The sequence below is a fragment of the Ambystoma mexicanum genome, chromosome 4p, assembly GCF_040938575.1.
Source record: "Ambystoma mexicanum isolate Mex_15411 chromosome 4p, UKY_AmexF1_1, whole genome shotgun sequence".
In the NCBI taxonomy this organism is placed as follows: Eukaryota; Metazoa; Chordata; class Amphibia; order Caudata; family Ambystomatidae; genus Ambystoma; species Ambystoma mexicanum.
In genome coordinates this window covers 1,264,615,325-1,264,638,538 of record NC_090927.1, presented here as the reverse complement: position 1 = coordinate 1,264,638,538, position 23,214 = coordinate 1,264,615,325, and the positions used below count along the sequence as shown (strand labels likewise).

Sequence of the window (23,214 nt, the reverse complement as noted above, 5' to 3'; positions counted from 1 at the left end):
GTACTTACTGAGTCGTCATTGAAAAATTCAACCTGTGCTATGTCTGCAGAGTCAATGTCTTGCAATAGCGGGATATTAGAGAACACCTGCAATATACTTTGTCGATTTAGCACATATTGCGGATATGGAGCTGGCCGGCATCCCAGCACTAGTGCAATTTTATTGTCCTTTGCTGCTTTGGATTTCAAAATTGATTTACCTGGGAGGTTATTAAAGGTATTTTGCGTAACTGAGGGAGTTTGGCTAACTACAGAAGGGCGCAAAGTTTTTAACATGGTAACAATTTCAGTATTGTGGGTAGCCAAGGGCGGAAGCGACTCTATTGCTTCTTTATTTTTATCACATTTAAATGAGACTGAAGGTTTCGATAATAAATCTTGAGTTTGAAAATTATCAGTTTTCTGTGATTTAAGTGAGGGGGCTTTGAGTGTCGGTGCTGCAGTAAGTCTGCTCATATAAGCATTAACTTCCTTTCTGATTTCAGCACGACAACTAACAAGCATTTCTTGTTCATGTACATCTTCATTCACTAAAGAGGGTTGAGAAGCGCGTGCTACCTTTATTTTAGATTTCTTAATAGGTGGCAGTTCAGTTCTTTTGGCAGAGGATAAATTCGCACTGGGTTCCATCATTACCGATGGATGAAGAGTTTCCAGGCCAGCTTGTTCTTGTTCATGGCTATTGACTGCTTTAATCAGATTATCCAAGGGCTCGTAAGGCGTTGCCGATTCCGGCCTTCTAATTGCAGCGTCCAATTTGCTTTTACGAATTTGGCTAAGTTGTATGTACTTTTTCGTGATAGCGCAGGCCGCTTGTTGACTATGTTTGTTTGGAATAGTCAACATGTTAAAGAATTGTTTCGAACTTGTTGGGGCCTGTACTTCATTTTTCTTAACATTTTTAGTTTTTTTAACAGTCTCGAGATTTTTCCTACGTTGCTGATTTGTTTTCCCAGATAAGTGGGATTCCAAAGTAGATTGAGTCATCTTTTTACGAAATATTGTATAGGGCCTTGGAGTTGGTATGCTGGTAGAATCACTCACTGTCTCCTTTCCGTTGACAGCAACAACCTCTCTGATTACCTGTCCTATATACGGCAAAGAGCACAGTATGCCTGAGTTGTCTATGGTAATTGGAGACAGTTGGTTCTCTATTTGGGCAAGTGAATTTGATGCAACTGGAGGACTTTTCGATTCATTTGCTGACATAGTAATTGGAGCCATAACTGATGTCATAGTGGCAACCGTAGCCAAATTGGTTGGCATTAAGGCCAACTCAATTTGACTGTTCGGCGGAGCATTAGGCTCTTTGCTTATCGAGTGTGGAGGCGCACATGGAGGTGTATCTTGCTTGGCCTGCCAGGCTAAAACAGCTAGTAACTGGGCACCTTGGACATCCAATTTCGTATTCAGTGTATTGAACAAGGTAGTAAGGGTTTGTAACGTTAAATTCATTGCTCCTAAGGTTAGTTTGATTATATTTGGTACATTTGGTGGTGTTTGGACCTTTTGCGTAGGTGAACGCTGTCGAGGAGTGGGAAAAAGAAAAGAGGAGGTGAAATTAGATTTCGTATAACCTCCATTGGAGTACAACTTGGGGGAAAAGGAAAGATTGGTGATTGACTCTTGCATTGTAAAATCCGAGCTAGGAGAGGGTAAATCAATCACTGCTACATCCCCCAACGTTTTGGCTAAGGCAGGACTGGACTTTGTGTTGGAGAGTAACGCCACAGATTCTCCTCTTAGTACTGTGCTGTCCGATAGAGAGACATGCAAAGTGGTACCGCAGCCCGCCTGATTGTGATTTGCTATCTTTTGGTCCTTGGAATTTTTTAGAGAGGCACTCTGTGTAACACATTCAGGGTAAAAAAAACGTATATCTTTAGTGCTCAGCTTTGGTTTCAAGGCGTTAACGACAGCAGTCACAGCGCGCTTTTTTACTTTGGGATGCTTAGGCACATCGGTATTAATTGTAGAAGGAGTTGATACACAAGGCACTGCCCCAGTTGATCTATCAGTAGAAATTCGGGTCAGCCCTTGGATTGGAGGCATACCTGTGCGGAGTGTATATAAATTGCTTTTCATGATATTTTATTTTACTAACAATTAAATGCCCGTACCTGCCGAAGTCTTTAAAGAGAAATTCCGCCAATTTAGGCTTCCACCAATATGAGGACGGGCAGGCTCTCTCTCTCTAGGTAAACGGCAATCAATCTTGCTAGCGATATTCCCTCAGGCCTCGCTTTGCTCGCGACGCCGCGGCGAAGCGGCAAAGCGGGACTTTCTCGAGACTTCGCCGGTGCGCGCGCGTTTCCTCTTAAATAGGCACGCCCACACAGGGGATTACAGAGCCTAAATAGAGAAGACACAATATGTATAATATAATTTGTTCAACAACTTGATCACAATACTCTAACAATACTCTACTGATCCTGAGGGCTTCACCTTGTGGGGAATGTGGTTATTTTCAAAAACAGCTCTTCACAAGCAACGATACTTCTCAGGAGAATCGCAGGAGAATCGCAGAGTGCCGCGGCAAAGCGGGACTTTCTCGGGACTTCGCCGGTGCGCGCGCGTTTCCTCTTAAATAGGCACGCCCACACATGGGATTACAGAGCCTTGTGGGGAATGTAGTTATTTTCAAAAACAGCTCTTCACAAGCAACAATACTTCTCAGGAGAATCGCAGGAGAATCGCAGAGTGCTGCGGCAAAGCCGGTAGTAAATATTAGCTTTCAACAAGTTAGAAATGCCTCTTGCTTCACATCAAGTTTAAGTATTTCTTCTGGGAAAACAAGATACACAGTGGTGCTGTTTATTACACTCTGGTGATTGGCCTGTGAAATACATGGTATGCTCTACTCCTCCTGAGTACCTCTTATCAGAAGGGCAGCCTCCCTGCCACTCTTGTTTTCGCTCTACGACATTAACCAACTGCTGACAATGATTCTCTCCCACTTTTACGCTTCTTTGGTTTTGACAATGTGGGTTGAAGCCTGTTCCTCTTATTACCTTCTTTAGATATGGACAATGTTTCACAAACATTGGGATACTCAATGACCCTCTCTTGGTTTTAGCAATGTTTGTTCTTTTCAACTTGTTTTGGTACAATTCTCTTTTGGCTTTGGTTATAATTGTTCATTCAAATTATTGCCCTTTCTTGTTGCTGGCCTTTAATCTGACCCACATGCACACAATCACACTCTTCTGGTCTGATGGTGTAGTTCTTATTCTGTCTCTAGCTCCTTTTAGAGTCATCTTGGTTTAATAAATAATGTTTGCTCTGTTTTTTATTAGTTTGGTATTAAAAACACAATTTCTTTTCCATTTTTCTCTGCTTATGGGATTGTTATGCTTAAGGCACACAGAACGGGCCAGTGGGCGGTTTTGGAGCGCTCCGGGGTCACAATCCCTTAGTGAACTCACTGGGTCTGGGGTGCATATGTTGCATAAGAAACTCTCCTTGCTCCCATGGCGCTCTGGTGCTCGCCTGCTACCGGAGCCCTGCAGGAACTGGGGACAGCTTTTAAATTGTACGCTTTCCGCTACGCGACCTCTGCAACTGCAATTCTCAGGAGGAAAGCCGTCCTCAATGCTTCCCAATGTGCAACCTTTGCAAAGAAGGTCTTGGAAAGAGGAGACCCTTTTGGGGACCGGCATCCGTTCGCCTCGCTATGGCAGTCCACGTCTCTTCTCTCCTCTAACTTCTGCTGGCAAGTGGAGGTTCCACAATGACTCCACCTTCTGCTGCTACTCTCCTTGTCTATGGCCTGCACCTGAGGGGGCCTTTCATGCCTGCCAGTCTCCCTCAGGTGTGGGTCGTTATTATTAATAGGCTGCCACTTGCATTCTCGCGCCTCTGCAGAGGAGCATTATTTCTAGAAGAGTATTAAAGAGCACAAATGTGAACATTGTATTCCCTAAAGATTTGTTAAGAATTTTGAAGCTGCAATTTGATGAATACTGTGAAGCAGTTGTGAACCTCTTGTCAGTTGACCTTAACCATAAAAGGACATTTTGTGAAATACTGTTCGGGCAGGGAAGTATACCCGGATGGCAAATGTTTTGCAGGTAGTAGGCCTGGCATGGGAGTAAACCAAGTGGAAATTGAAGAAGTGCTACAAAGTGGTCTTGACAGAGACATTGAATGTGCTTGTGCTACTGAAGAAAGGAGCTGTGTAAAGCTGCTAAAAAGGTGTGTTTCTTTAAAATGATCAGTTGTGGCAATATTATCCTGACCAAGACAATTCTTGTTGCTATTGATGAACTGTGAAGTTGTTCCTTATCTGAAGAAGCTAAATTATACAAGGAAGAAAAAGAACCTTTTTGGTTTTTCTGTTAAAACATCAGAGTATTGGAACAATTAAACAGGTTAAACAATTGAACTTGCAAAGAACTGTGTTTGAACTTTGTTGCAGACAAGGATTCTCTTCGTTCCTTTTCTTGAACTGTGAATCAGAAAACTGCAGAAGGGGAATTTAACAAGATTCTAAGAGACTGTGGTTACAATCATTATTGTTTTGAACTGCTATGCATGTCCTTATTCATTTGTTATATGTATAAGTGTTAGGGACAGATATCCTTTATTAGAGTGTTTCCTTTGAGTGTTCCCCTGTCGGTCGATAGCACAGCGAGTAGAGCGCTCGTTTTGACATCTGTGCAGAGCCTGCCGACGCAGGTTCAAATCCCGGCAGGGCCAACTCAGCCTCTCATCCTTCCGAGGTCGATAAATGAGCACCACACACTGTGGGTAATAATAAGCAGCGCTCAGATGCCTGAGGGTTCGTAGCGCTATATAAATACTAAATTATTATTATTTAGTTATTTTAGGCAGGGAAATCCTCATTACGATAGCGATACTGAGGTGTTTATCCAACCTTAATGAAATAATAAAATGGCATTTGTTAAGAAAACTTTACAAAGTGGTCCGCCTGACATTTCTGACCCCTCACAGAACATAAGTGTTCCTGCTTATCATGATCAATAGATTGATAGTAAGGGAATTTCTGTTGCTCCAGAGCCTCCAATTATGTCTTTGGGCACGAAGAAAGCATTCCGAGCTGTTAAGGGATGCAATCTCAAAGCAAGCTAGCCCTTTGCTCCATAACCCAAATTCCTCCCTTAGCCCAATTTTCCCCAGTACAACCTAATTCAGGGATTACCTGTGAGGTGGGCTTGTACTGGCTTTTCCAAGAAGGTTTGGGCTACAAGAAAATACTCGTCAGCCTAAAGATCTCTCTATTTGGCACTGACTTCACTAAAGATAAAAGGGGACAGAGCTCTTATATTTCGTTCATGCAGAGTGATGCCTGCTTGAGCAGCATAAAAAGTTTTTGTCTTTGTGTTTATTCTTGGTTTTTATGTAAAGCGTATACAATATGTGGCTGTGACATTCATATATTTTCTAAACATTTCAGATGTTTCTATGCTGTTATCGAAGGCCAGAGCTAGATGAGTGAAAGACCGCAAAGCGTGTAGGTGAGACATATTCTAGTTGACATAGGCTCTGGCCAGGACCACTATTGTCACAATAACACATAGTATATATATACCAGCACAAGAATGGTCCCCATTGCTAGCCACAGCCTTACGATTACAACATGCAATTTCTGAATCTGCGCTTTATGCCCCTCTCCACCACCGCCCCGCCCCCTCAACCGTCTAGTCCTAAAAACATTATCAGGCATGTGCTTCCTTTTAATTTATCTGCGGAAAAGTCATGTTTAAGGCCAATTGTTTTATTCCACTTTAACCCTTGGGAATCACTGATGACATATACAGAGGGACTTAAAAGTGCAATTAGTAAGGTAGACCTGTTAGAAACTCACAGCAATATAGGCAGAGAGGCTGTTCCAGAGCGAGGCTCCAGCGGAGGACAGAGATCTACCCCCCACTCTTTGCCTAGAGAAGAGTCTGACCCTCAGAGTGTTGGAGGTGGATGAGCAGAGGGCTCGAGAAGGAAAGTGCTTAGGAAGAGAGAGTTGGATGTAGTGTGGCACCCGGCCCCATAAAGCCTTGTGGAAAAATGCAGAGGGTCTTGAACTTGATCCTTGCAGCCAGTGGGAGCCAGTGGAGAGATTTTAGGGCTGGAGAGATACGATACTTGGGCTTGAGGCAAAGGACAAGTCGCGCAGTCCTTTTCTGGATTAGTTGCAAGAGGCAGCCAGATTTAGAAAGAGGCTGTTGCAGTATGTCACGAATGTCGGTTATATTTTCTTCTTCTGATGAAATGGCGAGTTCTCCCCCTTCCCCCAACTCCTCACCTTCCTCTTTTCTGCTTGATCTTTCCGTCCTTATGTCGTGGAGGCTTCTCTTTTTTCTTGTGAAGATAAGGACGCCCTCGATAGGGTGCCACCGTGCCACTAAGATAGGGGCAACGGGGGTTATCCTACCGAGAACGCCTCACAGGGGGAAAAAAGCCGGAAGGCACAAAAAACCCCTAGACGTAGTATTTCAGGTGGAGGATCACAGGAGGTGAGTTCGCTGATGGGAGAGCAATCCGAAAAGCAGGCACAGAATCTGATAAGCAGTGATACCAATAACGGTACCAGGGATTGAGCTAAAGGCAGTCCGGTAAACAGGCACAGGTCTGGCAGGAGGTAGATCCAAATAGGCACAAGGGATAATTCACAGGCAGTCCGATAGGCAGGCACAGGTCTGGCAGGAGGTAGATCCAAATAGGCACAAGGGATAATTCATAGGCAGTCCGATAGGCAGGCAAAGGTCTGGCAGGAGTAAGATCCAATTGAGAGAAAAGGGATAATAAAGAAGGAAGAAGCTGAGAAGAAAAGGGAAAAAGAGAAAGGGGTAAAGGAAGGGGTAAGATGAAGCAAAAAGAAAAGGAGAATAGAAGGCTAGACAAGCACGAGGCAATGCACAAGGCAGAGAACAAGGGTGGAACACAGCTGTGTGGAAACAGCGAAACGAAAGGCAGAAAGGCAGGAATGTCACCAGGTACGGGAGCGGCAGCAACACAGGAGGGAACCCGGAAACATTGCAACGCGTATGCGACCCTGAAGTGAAGTGATTTATACTTCCGGGTCACGATCGCGTACAACGACTAGAGCGGTAAGCAGAAGACGAGGAGTGGAATGCTATGGCGGACAGAACCGCCAGCGATTCCACTTCCGCCATCCCCGCCGCGGCATGACACAGTAGTCCAGGATCACCTTAGTGGAGCGTCCTTGGGGATTGGGAAGAGGATATCCACAGGCGAGACATGGTATCCCCCGTTGCCCTGGTGAGAACCAACTTCACCCTCCCTCTGCCTTTACAGGCTGTTGTAAACCATTTCCCCTCACTTCCCCTCATTCATAGCAGAATAGTACTGGGACGAGGAAGAGGCGAGGAGTAGTGCACACTAACATGTAATTTCAGCATTAGTACGAAGATGAGGAAGAGGCCTGCAGACTATTGTAAAGGTCAGGCATGTCCATATTGCTTCACTAATTATAGTCAGGCAAATGGGTCTGAGGACTCACACCTGCAGCCTGTCAAATGGTTTGACTTACAAAAAAGTTACAGCCAACAAGGATGGAGAGAGAGCGACCAGGAGAAGAGAAGCATGGCCGAGCGTTGTGGGCCTTAGAGAAGAATCCTGTGCAGAAGGAGGTGGCTGAGTTGGGTCCTGCTGAAAAGCCAGGACACCGGCAAGAATCCCGAAGGAGCTGTGGAGCCGAGACCCGGGCTGGCCAGGAGAAGACCACATAGGTGGGAGCCTCACTGGTCGGGTGCCTGTAGCAGGAGCTACGGGCCGTTGAAGGTAACTGATAGCAGCAAACTACCAGCAGCATCTGCAGGAAGCGAGCAGAGCTGCCGGTAACCCACAGAAGAGCGAAGTGCGAGCAGGGCTCACAATCCGATGCGAGTGGAGCTCACAATGTAAAAAACATATGTCTGTGGAGCAAAAGAAGTGAAAACAGCTGCCGGAGGAGATGCCCGGAACTAGTGAGTAAACAGAAGAAGGCACTCACACCTGGGCGCTCCTGGGTGCTGTTGGAGAGTCAAAGTAGATGCCGAATGAATGAAAGATGATGTGCAAGATACTGTAAACCCAAAGCAACGGGTTATAATAAATATTACGAATAAGATGAACTGTGATCAGCAGAATAAAAGCTCTGAACTATTGAATACCGAAATAAATGAAAGCTTTTGACAAGTTTTTCTGACGTATACGTATAATGTATTAAAAGCAAAGAATGAATCCTATGAAATGCAATGAAGAGCAAGTATGGAAAATTGCTGAAGAGTGTGAAAGCAATGTGGAGAAGGAAGGAGAGCACCATTAAGTGAACTGTATGAAAAGAACACATTGTGGCAAAGTGAAGACACTGGCAAAGAGGAAAACACATTATGGCAAAGCCAAAAGGCTGGCGAGGAGAAAGCCAAGTGAAGGTGAACCAGAACACAGGTGCCGTTGCAACCTGTGTCGGGAAGAAAGCCTAAGGTACCTGGTTCCATGGCCTGTAATGGGTGGACCGTGTGGTCTGACAACTGCGCCTAGACCGGGGATACCCTATCTGTGAAAGCCAAAGAAGCATACAGAGAGCAAATCCAAGTGCATGAAATATATTGCTAAAGTGAAGCAGAAGAAAGCAATCTGTATGCACTGTCAAGAACCAGAAGGAATGTAAAGTTGACCTAGAACTGGTTTTGAATATTGAGAGACTGAGACTACGTGCAAGTTGGCAAGCTGAAGTCTTGGGGAAGGGAAACCTGAGCCTTTATGAACTTTGTTGGTGTCTTGAGGAAGGGCACCTCGAGATCATTTTTTTGGAACTGTGTTGTATTCTTGGGGAAGGGAAACCTGAGACTTTGTGGAACTGTCTTGAACTTTGGGAAGGGGAGCTGGAGAGTAAGCCAGTAGCTGAAAGAAGTTCAGAACTTTATTTGGAACACTATTTCGTTAGTTGCTGACATCCCAACACATTGCTTAGCTTTAGTTGTGAGGGCAAGTGCAGGTGTTGGATACAAACAGATTTTTAAGTTGAATTTACTAACTCAGACTATCCTTAGTTTCTTTAGGCAGGGAAATCCCACCTTAGCGTAGGGCAAGTTGGTGGGCAGTCAAAAAGTCGAGAAAAAAAAGTCAAATAACAAAAATGTCGAAAACAAAATGTCGAAAAAAATAGTCAAATGTTTTATTTTTTTATTTATGTTTTTTTTGGGTTTCGTTAATTAAGAAAATAGAGGTAAAACAAAAAAAAAACGGGGTTAGGGGGTAACCCCCCCATTTTGAAAAAAAAACATACAAAAATAGACATTCAATTTTTTTTGTATTTCGACTTTTTGACTATAAACCGGGCAAGTTAGGCCTTCAACCATCCTTTAAGTTAATAAACCATTTTGTTTGGACTTTGAATCTGTTGTCTGTGTCTTGCTTCATGATGCCTTCACAAAGGAAAGAACAGGCCTTCTGCCACTATACACGAAGACTCTGGAATAAAATATTGATGAACATAACATTAGATCCATCGCTTCTGCACTTTAGGGAGGAAGTGAAGACTCTGCTCTTCATTGAACACCATGGTGCCCTTTGATAGCAGTAAGACATTTTGGTCAATGTATATGTATTAGGTCAGGGGGGCGCACCCCAATCAAATACCCCGTAATTATACAGTTCGACCTCACAATTCTGCCAAGAAACATGCAAGTATGTTATTTATTTAAATAAAAAAAATAACATTGAAATCAAAACAAAGCCAAGCCAGTTGAATGCAAGTGAAATCACCACAAACTTAAAAAGTCCTGTTTGATGGCATCTTAGCCTTGGTGTACCCCCTCAACCTTTGTAGTCAGCTAGGAAGTTTGGTGTCCTATTCAATGATCAGCTGACATTTTCAAGATAAATAGATGCAGTTGTTAAATGTGCACACGTTCACCTAAACATCATCAATAGATGTTCTTATTTGCTAGATTAAACCCATTTGAAATATTTAGTTCAATCAGTGGTGCCATCTCGTGTACAATGCTGTTTATCTGTGTAATTGGGTATATCAAAGAAGCTACTTTCTAAACTAGAGACTGTGGTAAATAGTGCAGTTTGGGTGATATGCGGTCTAATAAAATTTGACCACATCTCAGAGGCAAGAAGATCTTTGTTTTGGCTACCAATAAAGAGTCAGATTCAAATGCAGGTTTTGACCCGGATCTCGAAATTTGTAAAAGGGTATCTGTCTAATATATTTAAGGGTGTTGAGGAAGGAAAGTAGCATGACTGTGGTTATAGACTTACTTCTGTTTGAAAAAGGTCCCTACTATTCATGACTTCTAAGAGGAATGTCCATGCCTCAAAATTAATACTAAAAGATTCTTTAAGATTATTCATCAACGTAAGTTCCACCGTCCTGTGTCAAAACCTACTTCTATCCCTCACAATATATAACCAAAAGGTAAACTAACAAAAAAGTTCCTTCTCTAAGAATAATGGTTCCCTTCTCCTACTTCTTGGCTAATGTTCAAAAGAGTGTTCTCTCAAACCAAAACTACCAGGGGGAATGACTCCCTTTCCCTGGCTTGCAGGTTTTACCCGGTCCTTGCACAATGTTACATCCAGGAGAATGGCTCCCTTCTCCTGGTGAGGCTCCTTATACTCTTCAATAGAACCAGGGGGAATGATTCCCTTCCCCTGGCTTCTTTATCTCTACTCGTTCAGGACCAAGTGAATGCCTCCCTTTCACATTGTATTCCCCCACACAGTTCAACACAAGGCCAGGGGATATGACTCCCTTCCCCTGGCGTCTTTATCAGAACTCCCGATGTGGTACCAGGAGAATGACTCCCTTCTCCTGGTATGGCTTCATGTATTTATTTTTCAATGTTTTCAACTTCACGCACACTTTGCCATTTAGATGTGTTCTCAACAAAGTTCCAAATCTTGTTTGGGTTCCAGAACATATCTGATGGTCGGTGTTTCTCGTTTTGCCACTATGGCGAGTAAGATTTTCTCTGATGTTTGTTAGGCAGAATCCTGTGCAGTTCCCTTGGGGAACACTGCAAGAAGATTAAGACTACAGGAGTAAGCAGTAAACCCAATTGGTAGCAGTCCGCACCACCCAGATTTACCTGGTAGCTGTGGCTGAGCAGTCAGACTTCTCTCAAGATGAGTAGGGCAGTATACAGAGAATACACAATAGGGCTAAAAACACAGTAGAGCAAGCAAACACTGACCAGAGCTTGGTATCAAAAGTATATAATTATTTATTTAACACACACTTTAAGAAATACACTAGCACTATAAGTCAAAGCAAGTTAAAACACAATCAGCAAAAGTATACACACCTCCCTTAAGAATTATTAGACAAGTCTAGGTCAAAACACCACTATTTGTAAAAACAGATGTGAGCGTGTAACCTAGATGGCACTACAATAATTAAATGAAAGGGAGAGAAAAAGGCAGGTCATGAAAATAAACAGTTCCCAACACTTTTATGAGACCACAGCAAGTTAGTGAAGGCAGAGTCTACTGTAGAGCCAAAGTTCATAGGCCAGGCCCACTTTAAATGGAGCAAGGCGAAATGTGCCCAAGATCACGCAGTTTAAAATGCACTAAAGTCTTTACAGAAATGTTCAAAAGAGGTTGGTTTGAGGCAAAATACAAAGTTAGAAGGTCTGGGGCCAACCCAGTTGGAAAGCCAAGGATGTAAGGGTCACCTTTAGCAATCCGTAGAAAGGGAGGGCAGGTGGAACACAGTACCTTGAGAAGTGAGGAAGCTCCAGCGGTGGCACTTGTTCCTGGCAGCGGATGCAAGTCATGGTTTCGACCAGGGGAAGAGAAGATCTCGTCGGGGTGGAAACTTGTAGTCGTTGCACTGCCCAGCGAAGAGACCAGCCGCGGAGTTCGTCGGTTGAAAGGAGCGTTCCTTTTCTTCACGGTCACAGTGGTGAAGCTTGGCTATCCGGCCGGCAGGGTGCTTGGCACGGGCGATTCGACCAATAGACGTCCTGGAAGGAGAAATGGCGAACAGGTTGATCCCACCAGCTCAAAGTGAGAAGACTCTTCCAGCAGAAGATCTCCTCTTGTCGTCGGGAAAGTGGTGAGGTCGTTTCAACAGGGCTCCACCTGTGGTGTCGTCGTTGCAGATGGCTCAGCTTCTCCCCTCTTCGGATTTCTTAGGTCCTGTGGCGACTTCTGAAGTTCCAGTCTCCAAAGCCCTGCTTTTATGCAGAAAAACCCCCATTGAACAGCCTAGCTGTCACTCATACCAGCTAAGTGGTGAGCCGGGCGGCTCACCATTGGGCCAATCAGAACAGAGTACAACTTGAGTTGCTAAGGCAATGCAGTCCAGGGTGCCAATTCCCCCACCCACACATCCTGTGGAACCCAGACAGAGTGGCACCATTTGGAGGGCTTCTGTGGAGAAGCCCGCCAAAAAAGTGGAACAAAGGGCCCGACCTTGGTTGGAGTTACAGAGACGGACACAAACACCATTTTGGAAAAGAGTTCTGGCGAAATGACCCAACCGGTAATTTTATATTAAATAAATAAACCGACGGTATCTTTAACATTGCACCAAAAAGTGGTGCCTTTAAAACCAATGGGAAAATCACATATTTCGCGTGGTAACCACTGCCACCAGCCAGAAACTCGACAAGGGGGGACTGGACAGTGCCCCCTTGAAAACAGACCCGGGGGCAGTCTAATTAACCCCTTCCAGTACTTCCACAATATGATGGTTTGTACTGGTTCTGTTCACAATTTTGGACTAGTAAAGCCAATGGTGACTTTACATGCCCTGGGAGACAGTAGTCAGTCCCAGGGTATGGAGTCTATGTTTGGGGTCACTATGATACCCCTGTGTTACTGCACTGAGGGTACTGTGTAACACATACACAAAACAGATGATACCCTATGGAGTAAAAGACCCCATAGCCTATAAACACATACAAAGTCAAAGACATACCTCAAATCATGCCTAAGAGTGGGAGGAAAAGAGTCTCACTCTTAGCAGGAGAAAAAAACAAACCCCAAAAATCCAGCAAAGCTGCTGGGGGACTCACTAGGTTTGGGAAATTAGCCTTATAAGAGAATTCTCCCTAACAATGCTTTCCGTCTCTAGTTTTGGGTCGCAGGCCCTTCTCTGGTAGTCAGAGGTTTTTCTTTTCCCACTGTAACGAGGAATACTTCCTCTGATGCTCTCCATCTCTAAGTTTGGGTCCCAGAACCATCTCTGGTGGTCAGGTTTTCCTTTTCCCACAGTAACGAGGAAGATTTCCTATGAAGCTTACTGTCTTTAATTTTGGGTCCCAGGCACTTCTCTGGTGGTCAAGGTTTTCCTTTTCCCACCGTACTGAGGAAGATTTCCTCTGATGCTTTCCACCTCTAAGTTTGGGTTGAGACTCTTCTCTGGTGTCCAATATTTTATGCACGCCACTGGGATTAGGAAGCGTTCCCCCAGATGCTTCCCGCATCAGCAGTTCCCTTTGTGTCCCCACCGGGCCTCCTTTGTCCCCTTTATCTTCAAGCAGGGCCAGGCACTGCTCTGGTTTTTCCAGAGATGGGTTTTCCACTCTGCTGCTTCCAGGCGCCTTCTCCTTCAGCCGGCGGTCTCCACAGCATTCACGTGGATCTCCCACCTTTGCGGTCTCAGCGGCTCTGTGGGATCTGTCGGCCCACCTGGCCAAGGTTACACCACCACTCTTTTTTCCAGGTGGGGCAGAGGGGGCTGCTCCTGCACGATCCCTGGTTGACTATCGCAGTGTCTCGCCGGCGTCTGCTGCTCCGCCTGCTTCTGTCGGGATTAGAATCTCCTGGGTTCCTCGATACTTGAAGACAACCTTGAGTCTGTCTTCAGTATTCTTTATGTAATACTGGTCCCGCTTCCACCTATCGTCAACACCTGCAGTGTATGATCGCGCAGTGCTCTTCATGATTCCGGTGAGCCAGTACTTGGCGGTCTAATCTCCATACTTCTGATGTTCTTCCTCGTCCTAGTCCTAGTACATATTTTTGCTCTAAGGAAGAAAGGAAGGATTAGAGGTGGAGTGTAGGACTAGGGAATGTTTTTGGGTGATGGGATTACCAAGGTGGCACCACGGGTGCTTGTCCTTGTCACCAAAGGGGAAGGGAAGTCCCTCTTAATGATGTCCTCCAGCATTAAACCACCCCTAGGGGAACTATTGGGTAGCAGCCTCACCTCCCTATCCTCATGAGAAGGGGCTCCCCACTGGGGAGAAGTGGAGAAACCTTGTGAATCATCACATATAGCAAAGTGATATATACAAGCTCGTTCTCTTGGGTCTAGCACTAAGAAGCTTCTGGTAATAGGGACATAGAGCACAACCCACTATGGAGGCAGGTTGCTGCAAAATTGGGGTTGTGGCCTGTGGAATAAACTGCCAATAGCTATTAAAAAATGTACTAATTTAACAACATTTTTTGTCTCTTGATGTACCTGAAAGACAGCTGAAAGTTTTAAATAATTGCTGTGTAACTCGATATTTTGTTTTATGAAATGTGTTTATATTGTGTTGTTATGTTTTATGTTTAATGTGTGTCTGGCACCTTGATACTGGTTTCTGAAGAGAAGTTTGCGCTTTAACAAATACATTTTACTACTACTTTTTACTACAATCACAGACCGTTGGTCTAAAAAATGAAAATTACCTGCCTGTATGTCTCTCACTATTTCTCACACACCAACATCCAGTTCCATAATCAATTTTATATCTACATACGGTTCTAAATTACAATAAGTCTGTTCCTTTCCATTCTGTCACTTATCTACCAATATTTCAACACTTCCTTTACATGAAAACATATCCGAATTGCACATGAAGTTACATTTGCAACTGATGCAAAACATTTGCTTTCACCAATGACACATATACGTGCTAGAAACAAAGAACTGTTTCAGGTCTTCTGCTTCCCTTGTGGATAAGTGGCTGTGACCTGCCAACATGTGTGTAGCTTACAATATGCGTATAAAGGCTTGCATTAGGATTGTGATGGTTTTTGGGCTATGAAAATAATGTTTTCAATTTTGAATGCACAGATTATTTTGACTCACCGACCCATCAAGAGAAAGTGTTTTTCAGTTTGTATAAGACAAATATAAATACCCTTTCCCTTTCAAATAACGTATGAATCGCAGTGTTTAATTTCAGATTGAGGAGCTGCATGGGATTTGCATGTGCACTATTTTTATGAGAATAGAAATGACTCCTTTAAACTTTCTCTCATCTCCAATTCCTTATTAAATAGCTATGGCTTTCATTGAATACACATCTTCATTAGGGCCTTGCTATGGATGTCTCCCTATAACAGACCAATGTTAACTATTTCTGCGAAAACACTTATGGTATAATTTAATGAGATTATGACTTTTAAAGAGTAGTGGGCCGATTGCAAAGAAGTGCTATTAGTTTGGCATTTTACTAACAGCACAATGCAATCGGTTTTCTTGAAAGGAAATCTCACTTGGTACTTAATTATACTGGGAATCAAAATTAATTTCACATTACACTATATTCTATTGGGAATTATTGCCGCCTAGCACTTCCAATCGACCCACTCCCAGGAGTTAGCATAGAAGCAGCTGAAGGGCATATCTGCTTTAGGGGTTTGTATACATCTGGGGTCATTATTTTAGTTCATGGAAACAGCATATGTTAGGCATCTGGTACCCCCTGGTCTCTAGTCCACTCTGGCAATAGTACAATCTGCTACCAGCAGCTTCAGACTCCCTCCAGGACAAGGATCCTCATTTCCAGATATCCCCAGCTCAGAACCCTTCCAGTTGGGCAGATGACTTGCTGTTAATCATAAAAAGGTTAACCTTGTCAGCAGGTGTTTCCATGTCAGACTGCTCACCCTCTGTGTTTACTATACTTTTAAAGTGTCAAAGATTCCCACGTTTATGTCATAATTATGTCGCACTATTTGATTGGCCTGACACTTCCACTGGCTAAACTAACAGTCAGACACTCCCTCTGAATAAACACACCCAGTCTTCATTGGATGATTATAATCTCTATGTTTTTACATGAAAAAGGTGGGGTCAAAACTACTCAATACCTTTGACAGCAAATTTGCTTTTCTTCGATAAGTTATGGTTGCAAAAGGATTATTCAATACAATAAAGATTATTGGAATCTGTGTTTGCAGATGCACACTTGGGTATGTACCATGGTGTGGCATATTGCTTCATAAAGTTATAAATTGGTCTCTTTTTAATAATTTCTGATTAATGTATACAATCAACTTTGGTTGGAGTTTCTGATCATTGAAACACTAAGTTTCATGTTTATAGGTCTTGTAGTTCCAGGATTATAGATATTATCTGCTTTTGTATACAGAGTAACAGTAAATAACATGTCCTGTTTTAAACCAAGGATAATTCCCATTTCTGGACATGCCCTGTAATTCAACTTGGAGTCTCATGGCCAGTATGCGAGTTATGTGAATAGCTCTTTGTAAGGCCTTGATTAATGATTGATTGATTGGGCATTTTGACAGGCCCCCATTGTTCTCATTGCATTTGTCACAGCAAAGGATGATTTATATGACAGCGAGAGTCAAAAGGTGTCAGCTAAGTGCAATGAGTACACCTTTGAGGCTGCCTTGTAAATCCAACTCTAGATGTTAATCTTGTGTGAAGCCCACAGATATCATATTCTTGGAATTCAAAAGCATTTTTCTAACATTCTCCCCTGGAAGACTCTCAAAGGCGAGAAGGCTAGCTGGCTCCGAGCTGAAACTCAGTTCAACTTGAAGCCAGCACAATATTAGGCTGAACCAAACACCAATGTTATTCAAACCAACACAAAAGAATCACTGTTTATCTACTTTTATATTTATGCTGTAGGATATAAAATCCACCATGGTATTATAAACTGTGTGCAATAATCTGACAATTGTTGGAGAAATGAAACATTACATTAAAATATTCAAAATAAATTATGGTTAATTTCCCTCATTTGATGTACAGTAGGAAATGCACAAGCGTACCATTCAAAACACTTGACAAAAAAAACAGTCTTTGGGTGGAATGCATTGAAAGGCCCAACTTGTCAAGTGCTATTTCTCAGGTGTGCAGGTGATTACCTGAATCTCACAGCTGCACCCTTGTTGTGGTAGCGAGTGAGATTAGGAAATTGATACTAGAATTATACATTTTTATGGTGCTTCTCTCACTTCAACCTGAAACTGTCGATGTTAATTTTTGACTCCCCCTACTCTGAACCATATGCCTCACACTTACAAGGAGCAGAGCAGTTCACTGTGTTGTGGCATCAGTTTGCTTTAGGGAAACAGTCTTGGGTTCCATTTCCCTTGATATAGCTTTTCTTCCTCCTCCTGCATTCCCTCTCCTTCTCTCTCATTTTCTCTCTTTTTTTGTTTTTGAGTATTAGGAAGCAGAACAGTTGCATGTGAGGGGGACAGGTGATGTTTGGTTATTTACCCACTCATTTACTGCCCATCGTCATGTTAATCCCTAAGGCCATTACCACCCATTACCTGCCTCCTGCCCCCGTCAAACAGATCTTTATGCAATCTCTTTGAGGCAACTGTACCAAGCAGTAACATTAAACAGTGTGTTCAATGTAGATGGCTAGTGTTATTTCCAAGAGTTAATGGCCTTAAATACAAGGAGCATATTTCACTATTGAATATGCATTTTTGTACAAGTTCTGTGTTGACTTTCTGCAAGAGATAAGGTCGTTTTCAAGAGAGATTGGAAGTTTGAAAGTTTCTTGTAAAGTGCAACAAACCATTAGAAGCCACACAAAGAAGCCAAATCCAAACAACGGTACAGCTTTAAAAGTGCTTTCTATATCTGGTTGTTGCAGTCAAACAATGCAACTATTAGTACATGCTCAGTGACAGCAAAGACCCAACACAGCCTGTCGAGCATTTGTTTAAACATGAGCTTAACCTTAACATTAGTGTGAAGAGAACAGAGGAGGAGAAATTCAAATAAACACATACCTGTGCTGAGGAGGGGCTGAATGCCACATTGACAACTGAGTCTGTGTGTCCAGACAATTTCTGGCAAAATGTGCTGGACTGTATGTCATAAATGTAGGCCTAAAAGACAAATCATATTACCCTCATGAGATGAAACCATTGCTGTGCAACCGAAAGCTGTTCTTATCAAACCACACTAAGACATGCCAAGGAAAAGGGAAACTGAAGGCATGCCACATTGCAATAGAAATTAGTAAACGACCTAAAAATAAGTTAAATCAAATGCTTTTTTTTCATCTTGCGTACCCAATGGGGTTCATTCTCGAGACAACAGAACATTAAAGCCAAACGGCCTGGCTTTGAAAAGTGGCCCTGCCAATGCTTGTTTTTAAAATCTGCACAACCTTACTGACCAACCACAACCTCAAGGACACCCTTCAGTTAAAGGGTAGTTGTGAACAAAGCAGCAAGTACTGTCGCTGACTACTGAGAATTTGATTTGAATACAGCATAAATCATATATTTTAAAAAAAGAGTCCCTCTAATTTATGCTCAGTTATTTGACTACTGACATTCCCAAATGACACTGGTGCAGAAGCGTAAAAAAGAAAGAATGTGGGGCTGCTATCCCCTCACTTTTCAGAGTAGGCAGTGGCAAGATGAGGACTTATCCCCCTCACTTGCCTGAGCAGTAGATGCAGGACAAAAGAGGTCACAGGGATTTCTTTAATTTTTGCTGTTCCAAATACAAAGTACATCACAAGAGTTGAAATCAGCTCCTGCATCCACTGAAAGGCAAAAGTCGTCCACCGCTCCCCTGTCAATTAACAGATATCAACTTTTCATTAAGAAGGACACAGAAGGGATCTTTGACCTGCCCATTATTTCCTGTTAAGTTTCTGTATTCAACTTGAGCGGGTAAAAGCAGCTAATTTTCTGTTTGGCTAAGGACAGTGTTAATATCCATAATGTGAAAAGATGGCCTAGAGTGGTAACTGTGATGTCATGTGTAAAAGAACAAATGCCAGCAAAACATGTATAATTAAAATTGACATTAGAGAGTGTGCCGTATATGAATAAACTGCAATTTAAGAGAGTAATTAAGTTTGCAATACTGGCATACTTTGATTTTCCCCAATAAAGCTGGAAGAGCACGCCTTAGGCAGCCTCAGGGGCAAATGAAATCCAAGATCACAGGGACCTCCACCCACATGGAAACTGATTGGGGTCAGCAAATCCGAGCTACATCATCGAACATAAACTCGGATGTCTTCACCGAAAGATGGTTGCCTCAAGAGACACTGATTAACCAGGAAGAATAAAAAGAAGGTTTAGCCACCCCTGAGCTACTTAACAACAGCAAACGGTGGATGTCTAGCAGGGGCCTCAGCCAGGAGGCCGGTGATCTCAGAATATGTTCCCTAAGCAAGTAGGAGATATTTGGAGGAACAGTTAATTCTAAGGTAGACCAGCTTATCGTCCTTTAGATCACTCCCTGTTTCTTCTTAAAGAGATGGGGAAACGTGGCTTGGAGCCTCAAGCGGCGCAGACACAGCAAGAATCCCCAACTGTTCTTTTCAATGGAAGTGTTTAGAGTTTAGAAAGTTAACAGCATATACTGTGGTTTATGTTATGTGAAACATAGCTGTTGAAGCAGCAGACATGCCCTCAGAAGATTGGCAGCGCCACCCCATCGAGGCACCCAATAGGGGCCTCCGCCCATACACCAGATAGGAAACGAGATGCCAGGGTGAGCGAAGAGACATACTTTGGCATTCCCAAATTAAAGACCCACAACATATCTCAAGTATATGGCTAGGATAAAAGTAATATCCCAAAACGATATCTTAGGCAACTTTGGAAGCATGCAGCAGGAATTTACATGCTGCAGGAAAGCAACCTACCCCACACAGACAAGGAAAAAAAAGGTACAGTGTCCATGGGTTGGTCAATTATGTTCTGCTACGCGGACACCAGAGCTTCAAGTAGGATATCAATGCTCAGCCACACTAAACTGCACTTCGTGGTGGAGGACACACATGTAGATCCCAGGGTTAGATATATAATCCAAAGGAGAAAACCTCAGGGGAAAGATTTTACATTAGTGAACAGCTACACCCCAAATCAAAAATGGAGCACCTTCCTTGAGAAAATGACTTATCTCACACTGGTATCGATGCGATCAACCCTGTTATGGGGCGGTGACTTCAATACAGTCCTTAAAATACTACTGGTAGAAGTGATGGGGTGGTCGAGATAAGCCATGAGAAAACCCTCAGAAACACTCTGTGGTATTATAAACATCTGTAATGGTATTGTGGACACCTGGAAAGCCCACCATATGGAAACAAGGGACAATACCTTCTTTTTGCACCCCAGCAACTGTTATAGCCAAATTGATCTCATATCGGACAATAAAACCAAATATAACACATGCCAAGGATTAGACATTGACCCCAGTGTCCGGTCAAAGGATCGAATACAAAAGGATCGAATGCAATAGGGTCGAGTCAATAGGACCGAAAAAAAAGGTTGAATGCCTTTTTTGAAATGTATTTTTTTTTGGTTTCCGTATAGGAAAAAAAGTGTTTTTTAGACCAAAAACGGGTTTGCGTGGGGACCCCCCAAAAAAATAAAAATAAAAATAAAAAATAATAAATTCGACCTTTTTGTTTTCGGTCCTTCTGATTCGACCCTATTGCATTTCGATCCTTTTGGTCCGATCCTTTGACCTACAACCATTGACCCCATATACATGTCAGACCACAAAGCAAATACAGCCACATTTGAATTGAGACACTTAAACACAGGCCACACATGGCATATGGACACTCAACTACTGGGAATAGTGGGGGTTTGGGGAACAACTGAGCTCACACGAATAGACTTTTATGAAGGAAAATCTACTCTGACTCTTCTTTGGTTTAACTCTGAATGTAGTCCTTTGAGGGTACATTAATTCACATTACACGCATATTAAAAGGGTATGATAGGAGAGACTGACCTTCCTAAAGCAGGCCTTAAAGACAATGGAAATAAGCCATAAAGAAGGGAGCAGACGAAACCGAGGCACCGCATTCCGTGAACTCAGGTAAACCATTTTTATAACTAGCAATTTGACAATGAAGGACTGCAGAACTGAGGGTGTACTGGCTATTCGCCAAGAGGGGCAAGTTGGGAATGCGATCCAGAATCCGTGGGAGGAACCTCCACCATAAAGATGAGCCATCCTTGGGGGGGAAGGAATCCATTAGAAGAACAAATGACTTTACTCTCAGTAATGTTCTATCTGGTGGAGGTTCCTCCCACTGATTTCTCATCTATGATATATTCCAAAATCAGTACTTGGATCTGTAGGAGGGACTAGAGCGAGGAACCACTTATACCGGAAAACTCTAGAGGACCGCCCTACCAAAAAAAAGGGTCCTGTCCATACTGGGCATCCAGGTATTAATGTCCGGTGAACGTGTGTAGCAAGGCCAACGTAGCAACCTGGCAAATGTCCAGAAAAGGGACCCCTCTCTGCAGGCCAGAGGTGGCCACCAGTCCTCTGGTAGAATGAGCTCTCAGACCTACAGGTACAGCCTAACCAGCCAGATTATAGCATTTGTAGATGCAGAGAATAATTCCCCTTGACAGGGTCTGTTTGGTCACAGCCCTGCCAGCACAGGCACCAGCATAACCCACAAAAAACTGTTCATCTTTCATGACATCCCTCATATGAGAGATGTAGTAGCTGCCTTGGAAGGATGAGGCGGAGGAAAAAACACAGGAAGATGAATCTTTTGATAGATAGAATTCTGAGAGCACCTTCGGAAGGGATTGGCAGGAAAACACAAAGGAAGTTGAATGTCCAGTCAACCATCAATGTACCCACAGAGCTCCCTGACCAGGGAATTCCCTAGAGCAGAAGAACTTGCACTTTTAGTTCAGATTGGAAGTACAGTGCTTCAGTTGGACAGTCCCCCAGTGGGAGAAAATCTCCTCTAGAGCTTCCTGCCAGAAGTCTGTTGGCTCAAGTCATCCGCCATGACATTCTCGCTTCCGACAAGATGAGCAGCCATCAGAGAGATGTTGTTTGCCATAGCCCAGAACCACAGCCCAATTGTTTCTCTGCAAAGAGGGAAGGACCCTAATACCACCCCACTTGATGAGGTAGTGCATGGTCACCATGTTGTCCGAAAGGATCAGCACACATTTAATTTCACAAAGGGGGAGGAAGGTGACCAATGCCAGCCTGATCGTCCAGCTCCAGCAAATGTATGTGCTCCAGAGATTCTGAGGGAGACCACAGTCTACTCAAAGTCATATCTGACAGGTGAGTGCCCCAACTTTTCAGGGAGGCATCTGTGACGATCGTCACCTGAGGCCGGGGTTGACAGAACAAAGTGCTTCTCAGCAGGTTTTCCCTCAGGGACCACCATGCAAGGTCACAAGCAACTGGACTTGATTCCTGCAGAGGATCTGGCATGTGGCCCTGAAGCTGACACTACTGGCAATGGAGCAGCTACTGAAGCAACCTCATGAGTTAACATTATGCAAGAGGCCATGAGGCATAGCAGATGCAGAAAGGCTGAGGTAGGAACTTGTCCCATGGATTGGTGGATATGTACCATCTGAGTGATGTTCACCACTTGGTCCTCAGGTGGGAAGGCTCTGCCCAGGCGAGTGTCCAAGACCGCCCTGATGAACCAGAGGGACTGATATGGCAAAACATGGGACTTTTTGAAGTTCACAAAAAGCCCAACCTGTGCAACAGGCTGAATGTGTGGAACAAATGGGGTGGCACATGGTCCGACATAACATGAATCTCCTCCCTCCTGAGGCAAGCTGCTAATACTGCCAGTAGCTTGTTGAAAACTGTGGGTGCAGAAGAAAGACCAAATGGCAGCACTCTGAACTGGTAGTGATGTTGGGCCAAAATGAACCTCAGGTGCTTCCTGTGCTTCAGATCAATGGGTACATGGAAGTAGGCATCCTGTAGGTCTAGTAAACAAAGCAGTCCTGCAGATTGAGGGGTTGGAGGAGCTGGGCTAGCGTTACCATCTTGAATTAGTCCTTTCACAGGTACAAATTCAGAAGCCTCAGATACAGTATTGGACGCAAGCCTCCGTCTGCCTTCGGGACCAGAAAATAGGTGGAGTACCACAACTTGCCTCACTCTTAGTGTGATAATAGTTCTATCGGGCTCTTTGAGAGAAACTGACTGACCTCCCCCAAGAAGATGGGATCCGAAGGCAAAGTGGTGGTGTAAGGAAGGTGGTACGTAGGATGCTGAATTAAAAGGGGACAGTAATGCTGATGAATG

General features: G+C 43.6%; 1 protein-coding gene across 3 annotated transcripts in view; it reads right to left on the bottom strand.

The window, feature by feature from the left end:
* Window positions 1–23,214, bottom strand: part of WDR27 (WD repeat domain 27) — a 2,413,256-nt gene that overhangs the window by 45,267 nt on the left and 2,344,775 nt on the right. For 2 of the 3 annotated variants that reach the window (XM_069606956.1, XM_069606954.1), the window contains exon 24: window positions 17,928–18,026. The exons of the other annotated variant lie outside the window; for it this stretch is intronic. In XM_069606956.1, coding sequence (XP_069463057.1) covers window positions 17,928–18,026 — 99 coding nt within the window. The remainder of the gene's footprint in view (window positions 1–17,927; window positions 18,027–23,214) is intronic. 3 annotated transcript variants of the gene reach the window in all.